Raw genomic sequence first — 17,550 nt, 5'->3', positions numbered from 1 at the left:
GACATGATTCAAAGCTGTCAAAAATCCAGTCTGATACTTGTAACTTGGTAAAATGTTTCTGGTTTGTTAACTGCACATTGCTGGGTTTTGTTCTAGATCAAGTATCACCTGTCCTCTCACAGGTGCAAGAGTGTTGTCAACAAAAAGAACTTGTCATTGCATACTCTTAATTCAACCGAAATCCAGAATATGCCCACTGTGTTTGGATCACTGGTACTGCTCAGTGATCCTGCAGCATTGCTGATGACAGGACTGCAGCCCAAGTGCAATCAAGGAAAAGCCAGGAGCTGCAGCTTTCATCAATGGGATTTTAAACAAGGGGTTTTCATGAGCACCAAGACACTTTCTGCTTGGCATGCTGGCACAAAGTCAACACAGAAGAATGCTGTGTCAGGAAACCGTCATGAAATTTACAGCACAAATTAAACCCTTCACATTTCCTCTGAGTAAAGGGTTCATGTGGAGTAGTTTGATTACATAAAATTACATAATTTCTATAAACGTGAGGATGTTACAGACAATATAAAAATGATCACAACATAATTGTTAGGCAGGATGAAACTCCTATAGGAGCGTACGCAGAAGTGCCTGAGAAAATTAAAAAGCTTCAGCTGTATTGCTATCATTATTTTCAAATGACATTCAAACCTGCCACTTTGAATTTCTTTTCTGTAAAAAATAAAAGGAATATTTAATCATCACAGCATTAGTTTCCTGTTAGGACATGGCTGTGTCAGAAGTAATTTTAGTGGTGTGATTTAAGGCCTTTTAGTCAAAAGGTCGTAACGAACTGCCTGCAATACTGACAGAAATTTGACCTGTCATAACCGGGTCCTGGATTCTTTATGGTGCAAATTCGGGTTTATGTGATCGGGGGCTGTTCCTGCCCTTGGTGGGAGCTTGCCTCTGTTTTAACTCCTTATAGCCCAGCTTTCGCACACCTGGGTGCAGGGAAACTGGCCAGTCAGGAATTGCGGAGGGAAAGGGACGAGCCCCTGTCACGCTGCGAGGCGAGGCACCGCCGGGATGGCCGCGCCGCTGTGGCCACGCGGGGGCCGGAGCTCAGCCCCTCGCACGGCTGCGGAGTTTCCCCGGTGCCACAGCCCCCGGCCCGCTCCCCGGGGCAGCCCCTTGCCCGGCCCGCACCTGGCGGCCGAGAGGCGCCGCGCCCCGCCCGCCCCACCTGGGCCCGCCGTGCCGAGCGGGGCCGCCCCGCGCTCTCCATTGTGCGGCCGCCGGCTCGGGCCACCTGCCGGCGGCGCCAGGGCCGGGCCGGGCCGGGGCCGGGCACCGCTCCGCGCCTCCTCTGCCTCCCACAATCCCCCCGCCCACCCTCTCCGGTCCCCGGCTGAACCGGGGCGAGCCCGCGCCTTCCTTCCCCGCCTGCCTCCCTCCTGTCCCCCGGCTGGCGGAGCTCCGCCGCCTCCCCTCCCCCGCCCTCTCTCCCTCCCACCGCGCGGCCGCCGCCCCTCCGCCGCTGCCCGCCGGAGCCGCCGACTTCCCCTGAGCGCGGGTCGCCGCCGCCTCGCCCTGCCATGAGCCGCCCCCCGTCGCCGCCGCAGCAGCAGCGCTGAGCGGGGAGCGCGGAGCCATGCCGGGCTGGAAGAAGAACATCCCCATCTGCCTGCAAGCCGAGCCGGAGCGAGGTGAGCGTGGAGCCCCGGGGCGCCTGCCGCCCGCCGCGAGGGAAGGCAGGCGGGGCGGGCGGGCCGGGGTCTGCGGCGCCGCCGGGTGCCCCCTCCGCAGCCCATGCCGGGCACGGCCGCAGCCGCCCCGCGGTGGGACGGGCGGCCGGCCCCGCGCCTTCCATCTTGCTCGGGCGCCGCGGCTGCAGCGGGGCTGCGGGGGGCGACACCGGGCCGGACCCCGCCGCCTCCGCGCCAACTTTACTTTCGTCCGCGGTGCTGCCGCCCGCGCTGCCCCGGGCCGGGCTTCTACAGCCGGGGGGGTGTGAGGCGCAGGGGTGAGAAGGTGGCTCCGAAGTGACTTCGCGAAACTTCTCCGTGTGTGGCTTTGCCCCGGGCCGCTGCCGGACCTGTCCCGTCCCTCCCGGTGGGCGCCGGTGATCCGGCACGGTCGCGCCTCGGCGGCGAGCAGTGGCCGCAGTAGCTGCCCCGAGTCCCGGCAGCGGTCCCGGGTCGGCCTCGGGTCCCCGAACCCCGCCATACGGGTCGGTGATGTCGGAACCGAGAGGGTTTCTGGTCGCTCTTAAGAATAAACTATCCGTTATAATAAAAATGTGTCTTTGCCCCTTCCTCAGAGAGGGCTTCTGTCATGGGTGGGTGTTCTGTCCCTTGCTCCTTCTGCAGCCTGTGGGTCAAAGACAAAAGAGGTTGGGACACCATTTAGTCTTAGGTGTGCCCGTCGAGTTATGTCTTTGATTTACAGGTCAGTTCCGTGGTAGCATGGGGAGTCCCGAGGCAGGACATTTGGGTTTGGTTGCTGCCGTGTTGGATAGCTGGCTCTCCTGCTAGGAACAACAATTCTCCGAGTATTCAAAAGGAGGGAGGTGATTCTGATTACTGTGTGAAAGAAGTCTTGTTTGCTTGCCTTGCAAGTGGAGGTCTTTTGCAGAACTGCTGCCCTTCTGACTAGTAAATCCTGTCCCTAATGGGAAGTTCATCACAAACATATGACATCATGAAAATAGTTGCTGAAATAAGCGCAAGGTGCTTCAGCTGTGAAAAGCAAGCTTTTGAAGCATTACTGTCAGTAAATACATCATTACTAAGATCTGTGGTCATATTTCTTTATGTCACAAATCTGTGTAGCAGAGGAATCACAGAAATAGGATGGGTGACAGTTGTCAAAATATATCAAATGCGTTTGCAGATGAGGGAACTTTAGAAAGGGTCTAATCTGGCTGTGTCAGAAACTGGCAAGATTTTCTCATTTTATTCTGAATAAAGGTTGTGTCATGAACTGTAACATGCGGACTTGTCTTTATTCAGAGTAAACAATAAGTGGTGGTTTTGCCCTGATGGGTTTAATGTCAGAATACTGTTTTGTTAACAGTTCTTGTTTATTCCTTTTTCTGTTTAACCTCTTTCATCTTTATTATGAGAGCGAATAGATTTATATGTTAATAGTCTTACCACTGATACTTTTCTTTATTGTATTTCAATTGTATAAAGAAAAAAATCTCTGCTCTGCCTAAAGTAAATGATTGCCTTCTGAAGTATGTTGCATTGTATAGTGCTTAAGTTTTAGCTAATAATTTAACAGGATTCTAATCACTGGAACTTTCGTGATTTAGACTTGGAAAAATATTAAATGGTCAAAATATTTAATCAGTATTGAATTTAATAGTTCTTGAGTATGAAGAATAGATGAAATAAAGCTTTCAAGCTAGGCAGAAAAATGGCTAGTGCAGTAATGAAATGAAGGTGCATCTTTAGCTAATGTAGGAGTTTAGTGTGGCATTGAGTAAAAGGCAATTACAAATACAGTTAAATTCTGGTTCGGAGCCAGTTATGCTAACATCCCCCTCTTCTGTTTCTAGAAAATATTTCCATTCAGTTAGTCTGCAGAACGTTTTATGTACATTGTGCTATCAGAAGACTTTTGTGAATGTAGATACTGTTATTTTAAACTAACAGTGTAGCTGATAGCTTTCTATGATTTAGATATGGAGTAATACTGAATATGAAATATTTAGTAATATAAATTGTATTTATGTTGCATATACAAGTATGCCTTTATATAGGATATAAAATATCCATCCCAAATGCTTGTGTGTATGGGATAAGAACACCCATACTGAAGATAAGAATAGGAAACATTTAAATGCTTGTGTGTTTTCTTTGATTTTATGTTCATGTAATCTGATTGTTTTAATCAGTGTTTTGTTCCTGTGAGAGAAGCTAGTCTTTATTCAACCCTATGAACACCAGTAGGACTGACTAGTAGTAGTTTTCCTGTATAACAACACAGACCTGCTAAGTTAATTTGGTGCTGAAGTTTTTTGGTGGTGATCACTTGTGAAACAAACTACAAAATGAAAAGAGATAAAACAACCCATCCAAACCAGAAAAGTACCTACAACCACAAACTAAACAAGATTTCAAAAAAGAAGTGAGCAGGTAAGTAATGCCAGTTTATCCTTTTGCCTCCTGCTGACTTTCCCCTTCAGGGAAGCCTCTCCTGCTGGCTTTATTATATCCACAGTCCATACCCCCCTTCTCCATCATAATAAACATGTGCTGCACAGCTTTAATTTCAAGTCTGGTTGTAGCAGAACATTTCAACTGGAAAAAGTCAGCTCTGGAGGTGCTGGGAAAACTGGGAAGGCAAAGATTTCCTTATGGTGAGCTATGAGTGGTTTGTACCAGACTTTTTCCCCAGGCTTTTTCCCCATAAATGTTACAGAGCTCTGTGTCTTCTGCATGCACCTCTAGGGAGCTGATCGGGCCCTTAGGTCCTCAGCAGTGGAAGGGAGGAAGGAAGGAAGCTGTGGGCATTAGGATGTGAGGCTTGAGGGGTGGGTGGATTTGGTAAAGAGGATGTGGGGGCTGTATCCTCAAGGCACTGCAGCACAGAAGGTTCACTGGGTACCAACACTCTTTTCTCACTCCAAACCAATGCAGCATTGCTTTGGGGAGCACTTCAAGGCTGTTGTATTTCCCTTGGTGCCCAGTTCATCTTGGGAGTCAGGAACTGGATGGCAGTGTTGCCACATTGCAGTGCATGCCACAGCATGTGCTGGTGCAAGGAATCAACTTAAAAACTATCCAAGGAGCTGCATTGGTTTGATGTGAGGAGCTCTTGGGATATTGCAAATGGTGATAACCTTGCGCAGACCTACTGAGTTTGCTCCTAGTGGAGTTGAGTGTGTTGGTACCCTTGTTTGTCCCTTCCTGGCTTCAGAGCCCCCCTTCTATCTTGAATATCTACTGCAGAAAGTCCTTAGCGCAGCCTGTGATCGTTGTTCCTACAAGTCATGCGCTGAAATGGAGGTTATCCAAAAACTCGATAAAATCAGAATTTTGCTAATGGAAATTGGCCAGTCTTGCTGAAATGAAGTAGCAGAGACGTGGTCAATGCTGTTGGCTCACCTTGGCCACAACTGATACTCTGAGTAAAGGAGAATAACCTGGGATAATGTTTCAAGCATCAGAGCGTATATTTGCATGTAGAGTTTAATGTTTGTGAGAGTGCTTTGTGGTGGTGAAGATTCTCTTCTGAGGGGTGGCAATCAGTGGTATTTCAACAAGTATTTTTAGATGTCTTGACTGTGGAAATTATGTGGGATACTTACGTCAACTTAAAAAAAATCATATTGTGCTGGTTTTCAGTGACTAAAGCCATATTTAAGATATGAAGTGGAGAGCTGCTTTTCTGTGTGTACTGCAGCACAGCTCATGGTATTCTGCTGCCTGCTCTGTAATCGAGCAGTACTCTGCAGTGGCTGTGCTGCTTCTGGCTTTCACTGCCAAAATTATTGCAAGAAGTCCTCTCCTTTAGAGGAAAGAAATTGTGCTCTGTGTTAAGTAAAAGATTTGTAATGTATAACTGATGCAGTATACCCTGTCATTTCAAAAATGACATGTGAAGATGTGCTAGTGTTGCCTTTAAAATTCAGGGCGCACTTCCCTCCTCCCCAGTCTTTTGCCTAAGATATAAATCAGATCTTGTAAACCACCTAAAACACTTTCTGGAGTAACATCTTCATAAATACTTTAAGAAGAAAAATGTTACTGGAATTAATTTTGTTCAATATTCCTTCCAATCAAGTTAAATGAACGTGTTTAATGGAACTCCTGTTTCAACTTCATAGCCGATCAAGTTTGCCAGGAGTACAGAAAATAGTATTTCTACATCTTGTATGCTCTACAGTGTGGGACTGCTTGAGATCCCTTAATGTACACACATGTTAATTTGAGAAATTAAAACGTCTAAGTATGCTTTGGTCTTGATTTTAGTTTTAAGTAATATTCATTCCACAGTTGTTTTTCCTCTGTTAAATAGACCAGGAAGGAAGGTCAAGGAAGAAGGAAATACTGAATTTTTATTTTCTGCTTTTCTATCCATGTTCACACTTGACAGGGAAATCAGGTGAACTTCAAGGAAACATTTTAAAGGAAACAGTAGGAAACGTTTTAAACCCCAGGACTCAAGGATAAAAAAGATGCACAGGTATTTTGTGAATCCTGCCTCAAATACAAAACTAGCATGGTCTCATGGAAGATGTGCTGACAACAAGCATCTATCCCTGAGGTTACTGCTGCGTGAGCTTGTCTGCTCATCTTAAGCTGGAAGAGAATCAGTTTTTCAGATAAGGGAAAGATATGTTACTGAATTTAATCATGTTATTGTGGGTTAGCAATTTGCATCTGATCAAATGAGGCCACTTCACAGTGGATATGCTTCATGCTCTTGCCAGGTACATGTTAAAAATCAGCTTATTTTCAACTGAAGGCTGAGGGTGGCTGTTCTTTGTATTACAGTCTTTCACCTAGTAAGGCAAGAGGAATCTTTTTCTTCTTGAGCTTATATGGATTCTTGGAAACTGAAGAGAGCTGCAGACCTAGGATTAGAAACCTTGTAGAGGCTTTCTGTCTATCTTTATCTCATGTGTGTCACATGCCTCCTGAAAAGTTAAAGTATAACCTGGATGGTAGAAAACTTTTGTGAGGAGAGTATGTGTTCACAGTGGCAGCCCTAAAAATCAGGACTGGGTTTTGGGGATGAATGTTTGGAGAGAGATGCGTGGAAGATCATCTTTTACTCCAGGGAAGGCATTGCCTACACTTAGTGTGGAATCTAATACGTGAACAGTTGGTCAGCTGTGGTATGCAAAGTGCACTGTAGTTGCTTACATTTAAGGTGAAGAAGTGATGAGGACAGAAATGGGAGGAGATGTCAGTTTCAGCTGCTGACACAAGAGGCTGGCTTGTCCAGCTTCATTCCCCTCCTCCAGAAGCATCTGAAACAACCATTAAATCTCAGATTGGAAAACACTAATACTAGGAGACAGATTAATAAGAAAATGCCCTTTACAAACTGTATCTATTTTGTTCTTGTTGGCACTTCTGTCTCTTTTCACCTCAGTCTTGATTGAACTGTGTCTTGGACATTGGTCTTTCTCCATTTGCTAAACTGAGTGTTGGTGAAGACCATTTGCCAGGTGGGATAAGATGATGCTCTAGGGCTGGTTTTCAGCAGCATGCAAAGGGCACAGGCACACTGTGTCAGTTTTTTCATTCTTTCTCTTAAAACCAGCTGGCATGGGGAAGATTCTAACACAAGGATGGAAAAGAGGTAACAATTGCTCCTTAGTGCCCTTTCAACATGAAAGGAACTGAGAGCAGGCAAAAATCATATACATCTCTTGTGATCTGCGTAGCCAAGTTAACAGCATTTTATGAGCTGTGGTATTACAAGAATTTGTTAAATCTTGTGGGATCTTCATGAAGGTATGGTCTTCACTGGTAGCTGAGAGATGATTGTCCCCTGTGTCTGGGTCACAACCAAGATTTTTTCCCCTCTTGTAGAAAAAAACTGTGAGATAAGTGCAAATAAATGATTTCTGTTTTTTGCAGAGGCAGAAGCAGTTTTTGTTCATGTCTGTCAGAAATGCAGTTAGATTTGTCAGCAGTGAGTGATTGCAGCAAATATTCCAGCTTGCCTCAAAGAATAGCAACACATAGAATTTGAAGCAGTAACAATATTTGCCACTGACAGGCACAAGTTTCTTTTTTGTGGGTGTCTGGGAGCTGTAAAGGGTATAAATTCTAAACGACAAGTTTTTGATCAGAGTTTCTTGTACACTGAAACATTAGAGACACACATAACTGGAAATACAGAAGCTAGAGTTGTAGATCCTTCAGCAATTTACATGTAGACAACTTCTCTTGAATCTTGGTGCATAATTATATCCCTACTATGGATTGTTTTTCTATTATTCAAGATAATCTGAGTTGCCACAGCTTGAGGTTCTCCCTTTCCCTGAAGAGCTGTGAAGACCATGTTGCTCTGCAGTGGTTGGAGGAATTAAGGCTTGATGCTGCACCTTCTCGCCACTGCTTGTATCTGAGTCCTCTTTAGTCCTGGTAATGCTTTTGAAAAAAGATGCACCGAGTGAGCAGGTATCTGTAAGAGTCTGTTGATTGTGGCTGTGAAATTTGGATGTGTTTCAATGTTTTATCTAAGTGTTTTGAATTTATGCAAGTTGAAATGTCAAGAGTACCGTCCATCTATAGGGAAAAACAAACTAATGAGATGTGTCAGCATCCTGTATGGATGGGGACCTGCTCAGTGTTTCATTTGGGCAAGATGAGTGAGACTGCAAAATTTAGGGTAAAATAGTAACATTTATGTCAGATACAAGTAATCTTGATTACTGTATCACCCTACTGGTTTGTTTGTTTTGTTTGGTTGGTTTTTCCCCTGTTACTCGTTCTGCTGGCATAGACTATGCTGGGTATCTGGGGAACACAAACTCCCAAACTCTTCTGGAATGTCCTCTGGTATGAGGTGGCCAGCTTTTTTATGGTTCTGAATGATATTGATGGTCTTATGTCAGGGTTTTTTTCAAAGTCATTAGCAGTGCAAGTTCAGTAGGTCACTGATCCTGCATCACAGATTAGAAACAATGTTCTTTGCTTAATGTTGAAATAGTTTGATGACAACATACAAGTAGAAAAGACAGGTAAGCAAGGGGTGACAGTTTTGGTACCAATATATATTCCACAAGGAATTTTGTTGTCTTTTCTCTTTGGAAATCACCACAGGAATTGAGAATGCCTGGCATGGCTAACTAAATCTCCATCTTTTTTGTGCCCTAATTTGTTGTTAATAGTAAAAATCACCACTGGGAAGAATCTGCTACTGTGAAGGAAAACTGCAGAGAGTATTTTAAGAGTTTCACCATCTTCTTTACGCACTGGAATCCCACAGATATTTAGGGAATTCCACAGTTTCCTCATGCAAGTTTAAATCTTCTCTCAAAATAAGAGAAATTATTCCCTGAAATATAGAGATGTAATGATGGCAGTTAAAAGTAACTGTCAGTGAAACTTACCAGGTTTTGGGTTTTTTTTACCAGTGGGGTGAGACTGAAGTTTTAACACCACTGTTTTGTGGGCTAGTCATTTCATGTTGTGTAACTGAATACAAACATTTCCTTATTAAGAGATAGTGTTTTGAATGTTGTAAAGTATTGCCAGTATGTGTCTTCTCAGTAACTGTTTTTCCTAGGAAGATAGGAAAATTTAATATAACTATTTTTGTTTACTAAGCCACTCAATGTAGTTAGCACTTTCTTCCTGAAGCAGTTTCCCAGCAGGTGAATGTACAATGGGGCATGGTCTCTGTCCCACACTGCAGTGTGTGAAATAAAACCAGGGCATTTACATTTAATCAACAAAATGAAGAAGAACATATCGGTGACTGGTGTGTAAGTGAACCAGACCTTGTTTTGTTTCTGTGGATATCACTTGGCAACACAGAAGTAATGCCAGCTTTTGTACAATTGTCTGACATGGAGACAGGTGTTCTGCAGTCCAGCACTTGTTTGTCAGTTTAGCAGCTTGGTACAGTATTCATAAATGGGACGGTGGGACAGTATTCATAAGAACAATTTTTGTAGGCAAAAAAATAAGAACAATAGCTGCCACTTTTTGGGGCGGCTTTAAAAACAGATGATATGACACCAAATTCAGCAGTCAAAAATATCTTTGTGATAAATGTGTTCTGCATAGGCAAGAAGAAACAAGATTATAGGAAATTGTTATTGGGGTAGAAATAACAGACTTGTGGAGTATTTGAATTATATTTTTTTTAATTTGGATTATTGTCTCTGTGGACCAGATACTAAATCCTTTGTATTTCTGTTGCAAAGAACAGCTTCCTCTGCTTCTGTATTTCACCTTGATTACTAGTTCCCCTTTCTTAAAGGTGAGGAACAACCCAGTGCTGACAGGTGCTGCCTCTCACCTAAGACGTTTTATTGGCATCTGAGCAAAGCCAGGATGGTTCCAAGAAGTGAGTTGTATCAAGCTCCCTGCTATCCTTTCTTGAAATCTCTTTAAAGCATTGGTAACTGGCAGGATTTTGTTGTCACTTGTACCCATGCTTCTCACAACAGGGTTGAGACCTGAGTTTGAGAGGAGGCAGTTGTGGAATAAGAATAAACACATTGTTTTAACACTGACAAAAGTTTAATCTCAGTGCCATTTTCAGTGAAGTATTTAGTTGTTTATGTGTTAGGAATGGATTTACAAAACACCTGGGCAGGAAGTAGAATGGTAGTCACAGAGCAAATACTCTGGGGAGTAAAATTCACTGCCTGGTAGATGGATGTAGTTCTGCTGGATTCTGAAGGTTAATTCACTTGTGACAGAAATTTACTGAGCCCTTGTACCTGTTAGTGGAAGCTGTTTCTTAGTCCAGGTTCTCTTCTGAAAAGTCAGAGAAGACTGTTGCCAAAAATACATTGTCCCTCCATGTGTATTTGCCAGTTTTATTCTTCTGTATTTTTACATTTTCTGGATAACATTTGTAAATGCCACAATGTTATTGAATGCACTGAGAAATTTTGAGCCTGAGCCTTTTCAAAACACCTTATATATTTACTAAAGCTTCCAAATTTGTGAGGAATATACCTGTAATTTACTTTGATTTTTTTAGTCTAATATTAAACTTCCCCAAACCAAATGATATACCCAAGATGTGGGCTTTAAATTAACTGTGTTGTTAAAGATTTTATGTGTATCATGATTTGAAGAACCAAAGAAATGTCTCCTCTCTTATAGAAATGTTTTGGAATTGTAATTTGTAGTCTTTTTACTTCACCTCTTACTAGGAATGTTTGTGAAATGTTCAGGAACCAGATGAACCTGCAGGATTTTCATGTCAAAAGTGAAGCAGTTAATCAAATGCTTTCAGCTAGGGTGTGGGCAGCTCTATGGACAGGGGAGAGAAAGCATGAAAGGGACAATACATAAGGATAATTCAGTATCTTAATACTTGTAGCTTTTGTGAGTCAATAACTCAGTTCAGGGAGTTAGTAGTAGTGAAAACCTTGGGCCTGAAGCACAAAGTGTTAAAACATGGCTGATGATTTTATTTATTCATCTTTACTTATTGAGAGAACACATCTTTTGACTTAAGTTTCCTATTATCTTGATTTCAACATTATAGGGCTTTAGTATGCCCAAGCTTTCCTGACAAAAATTATGCACTAACTCGCGCTTTTCTTATGGTCTCTCCTTTTTCCTGTGTCTTTGTACTAATCCTAAAGTTTTGAAGCTTCCTATCTGCATTAGGTGTTTCTTTCACATGTCCACAGATTTAGGCATGCACTGATGCCTATATTTATGTATTTGTTTAAAAACCAAACCAAAAAGATTAAGAATACTATATTGTAGTAGTTCCTCATTCTGTTTAGATACATTTCCAATACATTTGCTGCTCTTTGTTCAAATATTTAATGTGAGCTGATTTTTGCTTTTCAGAGTATTTTAATATGAAAAGGGCTTTAATTTTCAGATAATTTGCCCTCTGCCACTAAAGATATATTTTTCAAACCAAAGAAAGAAGATTCAGCTACTGGCTCTGTATTCTATTTTCTGCTTTCATCAAAGATCAGGGTAGTAGGTAAGTAGTGCCTTAAGCCATGTTCCTATACATATGTTTCTTTTTCGTGAAGTGATTGAAGTAATTTTAAAAAACACAACCTCTGAGAATTTCATGATGTCTTCCTCGGGTTTAAATATAGGAAGCATCTGTGTAGGTGAGTAGGAGTCCCCTGTCATTTGAAAAACTAGTCTTGAATATTTTTTCTTTGCCACCTTATAATAAACATCTGGCTAGTTTTTCCTTTTCCTCCTTTTCCATCACTGTTTTTTTTCTGATCTTACCAGGGTTGGTGGTATTTTTTTTCTGACCCCTTTTTGTAACTAGCATATTTAGTTCCTCTTTAACCGCCAAGAAAGAAGTCAGCATAAAAATTAAAAATAACTTGATTGGCATGTTCATTGAAAATGAACAACTGTCTGGTGTTTAGGCTGCTACTTTGAAGAAAAGTAGGCTTTAACTGACTTGTTTCAAGTGTTGCTTATTATTTCTTTAATGGTAGTTGCCTGAAATAATTGCATAAGATGTCTTTTTTAATTTGTATGGTCTTGCTTTCAGTTATTAAAATGAAAATTTAGTTTGTTTATATGAAACTTCCAAATGTTCTAATTAACAAAATATTTTATGCAGTTATGTGAATGCATTGTAATTTTTTGGGAAGCTGATGCTCAATTATAGTGTTTCCTCCATAACTGAGATATTGAGAGTTGTAACTACACACATTTAAGGGTTTACAGGGTTAAAGGTAAGCGTTTTCATGATATTTAATAGTATGTCTTTTGTAGCCATGCTAGTAAAATACAATACACAGGGAGCAGAAATGAAGGTCTTTTCCTGGGGTTGTTTTTGTGACAGTGTCCTTTACATAGAACAATTTTTAGCCTAATGTAATGAATTTGTGTTTTTAAGTTCAAACACATAAATTGCCGTATTGGCATGTGGATTCCAGTTGATAATCGATAGCACACTAAGGATTAGAAGAAAAACTAAAACTTGTCATGAATTGACAATATGTCCAAAAGATCTGTCTGTCAGCAGAAGGTGCATGTGAAAGGCTTGAGCCAGAAAACTGTCCTACGTGGAATCCCTAATCCAGCAAAGTATTTAAAAATATGCATGTTTTATATTTTATATGTTATACATGTGCAGAACGCAACAGTAGTGTCAGCTAGACTCTAGCAGAATGAATGGATGATGCCCCTGGTCCCAGTTCATTTGGTACTTATTTGAAAAAGTTCTCTAAGTCCAGGGTCAAGGTCTGAAACCTTTGCTGCTTAGAATCATAGAATGATTTGGGTTGGAAGAGCCCTTAAAGGTCATCTTGTTTGGACCCCTGTGCCATGGGAGGGGATACCTCCTACTAGACCAGGTTGCTCAGAGCCCCATGCAACCTGGTCTTTAACAGCTGCAACTTCTCTGGGCAACCTGCTCCACTGCCTCACCACGCCTTCAGCAAAGAACTTCTTCCAAATATCTAATTGAAACCTACTCTCTTTCAGTTTGAAGCCATTCCCGCTTGTCTTGTCACTGCAATTCCTGATGGAGAGAGAGAATCCTTCTCTGGCTTCCTTGCAGACCCCACCTAGGTACTGGAGGGCTGCTCTGGGCTCTCCACACAGCCTTCTCCAGGCTGAGCAGTCCCAACTCTCCCAGCCTGGCTTCAGAGCAGAGGTGCTCTAGTCCCCTTGCCAACTTTGTGGCCCTCTGGACTTGCTGTGGCCTTTCCCTGTCCTTATGTCAAGGGCACCAGAACTGTACCCAGCACTCCAGGTGGGATCTCAGGAGGGCAGAGGGGCAGAATCACCTCCCTTGACCTGCTGGCCATGCTGCTTTTGATGCAGATATGGAGAATGAATAATCCATCTGAAGTCAGTGTGCTTAAACATAACTTCTATGTTTAAATGAATCAAAGGGTAATTCTAAAAATAAACTATTTATTTTCTTTAATTAAAGGTCATTGTCATGATACACACTAATACCTGTTTTGGGGGGGGAAGAGAAAGCAAGTATAAAGAATTTAAAATACTGTAAAATTTTTCCCTGTGTTTTTATCAAAATATTGAGGGGTTTTTTTTTCCGCAGAGAATGTGTAAAATATGTTTTAATTTGGTGGTATTTCTCTGCTTATTCCTTATTCCTTGTTGGAAGAGAAGTTAAATGTGTTTAAGTGCAGGGTGTTTGACATTCTTTTTTTCTGGTGAAAAAACTTCTTTTGTGGTCATTGAAAGATGTTGCATCGTGAATGTAAGTAGTGTGCAAAAAATGTGTACTCGGAGCTGGCAGTTTTATCACCAGAAGTGGCATGTACCATTTACCCAGACAGGTCTGAAATCCCACTGTGTTTTCAGAGTTACCTGATTTATTACCACAAAGAGGCTAATAATTGTCTATCACAGTAGAAGGAACAGTCTTTGTCAAAGGGGAAATATTAAGAGAGTTGGGGTTTTTACATTTTTTTCAAATTTTTCTTTCATGTGGAGTCTAAAACCGATGAACTTTTCCCTACTGCATATTTAACTGTAAAGCACTGAAAGCATAAGGTGTCACTGTACAAAATAGGGTAGCATCTTGGTTGAAGTCAGTAAGAATTTTTGGTTGAATTTGTTGAAAGTAGGATAGCTGAGCTGTTGCCAGTTGGGAAAGCTGCAAATGTGGGTTAGTTTTTGGTTTTTTTTTTGAAAGCTGGAGTATAGCATTGGATGGAATGACAGGATCACCTGTTGAGAAAGAGAGATTAAACACTCTGGGGCTGTTGCTGTGAATTGGCATTGAAAAGAAGAAAACTAGTGCTGCTATTTTTGTGCCTTGTTCCTTAATTCCAAGGTAGTTTAAAATACATATACTTCTGGATATTTCTTCCTGCTTTGATTTTGTATTCCAGTCTTTCTGTTTTGTGAACTGCTGATGTCAGTACTTTGAAAATGCTTTGACACCCAGAAGGTGTTAATGAAATTAAGTAATAATAGAAACATTAGAATTTCCAAAGAAACTTAAAAATGCTCCCAGACAAGTCTAAATGTCTTCTGCTTTGTTGATCAGAAAAGAGGACTTTGAGTTCATTAGTTTGTTTCATCTTCAGCAGTGGTTTAAAACCTTAAGCCTCCCTTCTTTAAAGCAAGGTTGGTATTATTTTGTGAGGAAAAAAAATGGGGCAGATGTGTGGTTGTTGCAAGGTCATGGTAAAGATGTGCTTTGCAGTTGGAGCTCTCATGTCTTGTTCTGCAGTCAGTGAAACACCAGTCTCTAGTCTTTCCTGTATGAAGGAATTGTAAAGTTTTCTCTGTAACAGTTGGTTAGAAAATACAAATAGAAGAAAAGAGGGACCTTTTTTTTTTCCAGGCAACAAGCTACACTGGTGTGAGTACAGTGTGTAGGAGAGATTGAAAATCCACATGCTCACCCTTAAAAGCAAGATCCAATGTCAAGTGGATCATTGATGAAGTAAGCAGAATAATAATAAAAAAGCTGAATGAACCCAAGATCATTCTTTAGTACAACATTGCCATAAAACTTTTCTACTGCTCTATAGCTTTCCACTCAGTTAAAAAATTAAATATATTCTCTGTTAACATACAATACTCATATGTCTTTAAATAGACTTGAGTACTGCTATGGTAAAGAACATTGGTGTGTAAGTCATTTAATGTAATGGATTTTTATTTGTTTATGCTAGTTTCCTGTTCTGCTGGTGCATCTCAGTGTGTTTATTGAAGATTTCCTTGAGAAAAAGTCTTAAGGGAACATAATTTTAACATACCTGTTTAGTCAGGGCAGAGAGGGGCTTTATTTTTGTAATGAAAATGTCATCTTTCCCCTTGAACTGAGGTGCTACATAAAAAGTAGACAAGAATAAAAGCACTTTTGCTTATTTGATCTTCCAAGGGCAAGTTTATGATCTGCCATTGCAGTTTGGGAGCTGATAATTGGTGAGCCCAGTTGCACAGAAGAGAGGAAGCAATTTTTTCCTTCACATGTAAAACCAAGGATTTACATTTAATCTAGTGAAAAATCTTCTCTGCCAATACTAATATGTGAACACCAAGGTGCCTAAGTATGTACAGAAGAATTGTACCAAGTTAGAGTTGGCAGTGCTAGGTTTATGGCTGGACTTAATTGTCTTGAGGGTCTTTTCTAACCTGAATGATTGTATGATTCTAAGTTCATCTCAGAGAGACTGATTTAGCTATTAATCTTCATTCTTCCTCTTGATGTCCCACTAATTTGGGCTATGCTGGAGGCAGCTTTGGTCTCAGACACCTTTAGGTTTTCCTTCTGCTTTACTGAGCTTCTAGAGTTGTCTTTTCGATGGTGATGGACTTAAATACCTCAGCTGCCTTCCCCATGCTTTGTAACACAGCATTTGCCATTTGTTTTCTGTCTGACTGAGCAGGTGCTGTTCTCTTTCCCCACGACCACCCTTTGGCTTCCCCTGAGCTGTGAACATCATCTGGTATAGCAGAGAGCTGTAAATAGTTTTTGCATTAGGTTCTGCATTCAGATATCAGCATCATGTTCTGCTTCTTTCTGAAACTGAGTTTGCAGTGCAATTTTATGTAATTCATCCTTTTTCTGATATTTCAGGGTTGCAATGAATTAAGGCAGTTATGGGAAGAATTTGAATCTTCAAGGCAAAATACAGGTGCAGTGAAAAACACCTATAGACACACAGGTAGAATATATTGCTATGGAAACATTATTAATTTGACAGTGATAGGAATGCCAGATTGATTACTACTTCTTCATAAGCTGTTTTATTAAAAAAGAAAAAAGTAAAAATCACAAAATCTTATTCACAAGTAGGGACAGTACTGTAGTGTTCAAAGATGTGAACTAATATTTACCCATTCAAAGAAATACTAACAAAATGTCACTTTTGTTAGAGAACAGCTTAAAGGTCTAGTGGTTCCTTCATCTCCTTCTTTGCATACAGTATAGACTGTAAGCATAATTTGAGATTCAGAATATGATTTGTTTGAAAAAGCATTCCTTATTTTTATTCACTGAAAGTCAAATTAGGATATATAAACTAAGGAATGAGCAAAAAAATACTGGGGTGAAATTGTTTGAAACTGTTTTAATTCTGTCTCATGTCATTCCACAAATGTTTTAATTTCTTTTATGGTGAAGTGTTTAATGAACATTAAAAAAATGATGTTTAATATTTTATTTAGTTGTATTAAAATGAGCTATTTCTTAAAAGGAAAACCAAGAATTTATTTTCTGGTAATCCACATAACCTTGCCTAAGCCCTTAGTTTATCTAATATTTTCATTTCTATTTCCTCTATTAGCCTTGCTGTCTTCATGTTATTGTATTGTGGTATTTTTGTATGGCTTCATAATATTAATAATATTTCATTGTTTATTTCCTTTAACAGTCCTCAGCTTTTGCTATGCCTTTTTTTTTTTTTTTAATTTTGACTGATTTTTGTTAAAACCGAGAGAAAAGGGGTGGGGAAATAATGTTTAAGCAGGAACACTGTTTTTCGTGATCATTGTGTCCCTGTCCTTTGTCACTGCTGTTCTTTGTGGTAGAGGCCTGCTACAGCTGGCCTGCACATTGCTTGTCTCTCCTTCGTGCCTGTGTCATTGGGCACTTTTCTGAATCTGGAACACTGGAACCCAACACCAAGGTCCAGATCTGGATGTTTCTGTAACTACAGCCTTGAAAATCCAAAAATCCATCCTTCTCCCTGCTTCTAGAGCTAGTGTTGTGCTTTGAGGGGAGCTCATCACTGGATTATCCATTGGTCCTCTGCTGCTGGGTTACCCTTTACTCATTTTCCTCGGATACCCTGACATTGCTCATAGACTGCTCATCTCTTCATTACCATTAGAAGTCTGTACTGATATGCAAGAATGATTAATGTCATCAGTTATCCCTGTTTCATGTTGGGTGTCAATGTTTCCTTTTTCAAAGATCTTATCTTCCTAGTTTAAACACATTCCTAGTCCTTCCTGGTCCAGTTAATTG

General features: G+C 41.0%; 1 protein-coding gene across 2 annotated transcripts in view; it reads left to right on the top strand.

Annotated features, from left to right (window-relative positions):
- The first annotated feature begins 1,448 nt into the window (after positions 1-1,448).
- GRIP1 (glutamate receptor interacting protein 1) overlaps positions 1,449-17,550 on the top strand; it is a 307,698-nt gene continuing 291,596 nt past the window's right edge. For both annotated transcript variants that reach the window (XM_064701889.1, XM_064701884.1), the window contains exon 1: positions 1,449-1,646. In XM_064701889.1, the coding sequence (XP_064557959.1) occupies positions 1,592-1,646 (55 nt within the window). In that variant the 5' untranslated portion in view covers positions 1,449-1,591. The remainder of the gene's footprint in view (positions 1,647-17,550) is intronic.

Source organism: Zonotrichia leucophrys, chromosome 1A (genome assembly GCF_028769735.1).
Source record: "Zonotrichia leucophrys gambelii isolate GWCS_2022_RI chromosome 1A, RI_Zleu_2.0, whole genome shotgun sequence".
In the NCBI taxonomy this organism is placed as follows: domain Eukaryota; kingdom Metazoa; phylum Chordata; class Aves; order Passeriformes; family Passerellidae; genus Zonotrichia; species Zonotrichia leucophrys.
The sequence above is the reverse complement of the archived record's forward strand: the minus strand, read 5'-3'. Positions and strand labels throughout refer to the sequence as shown.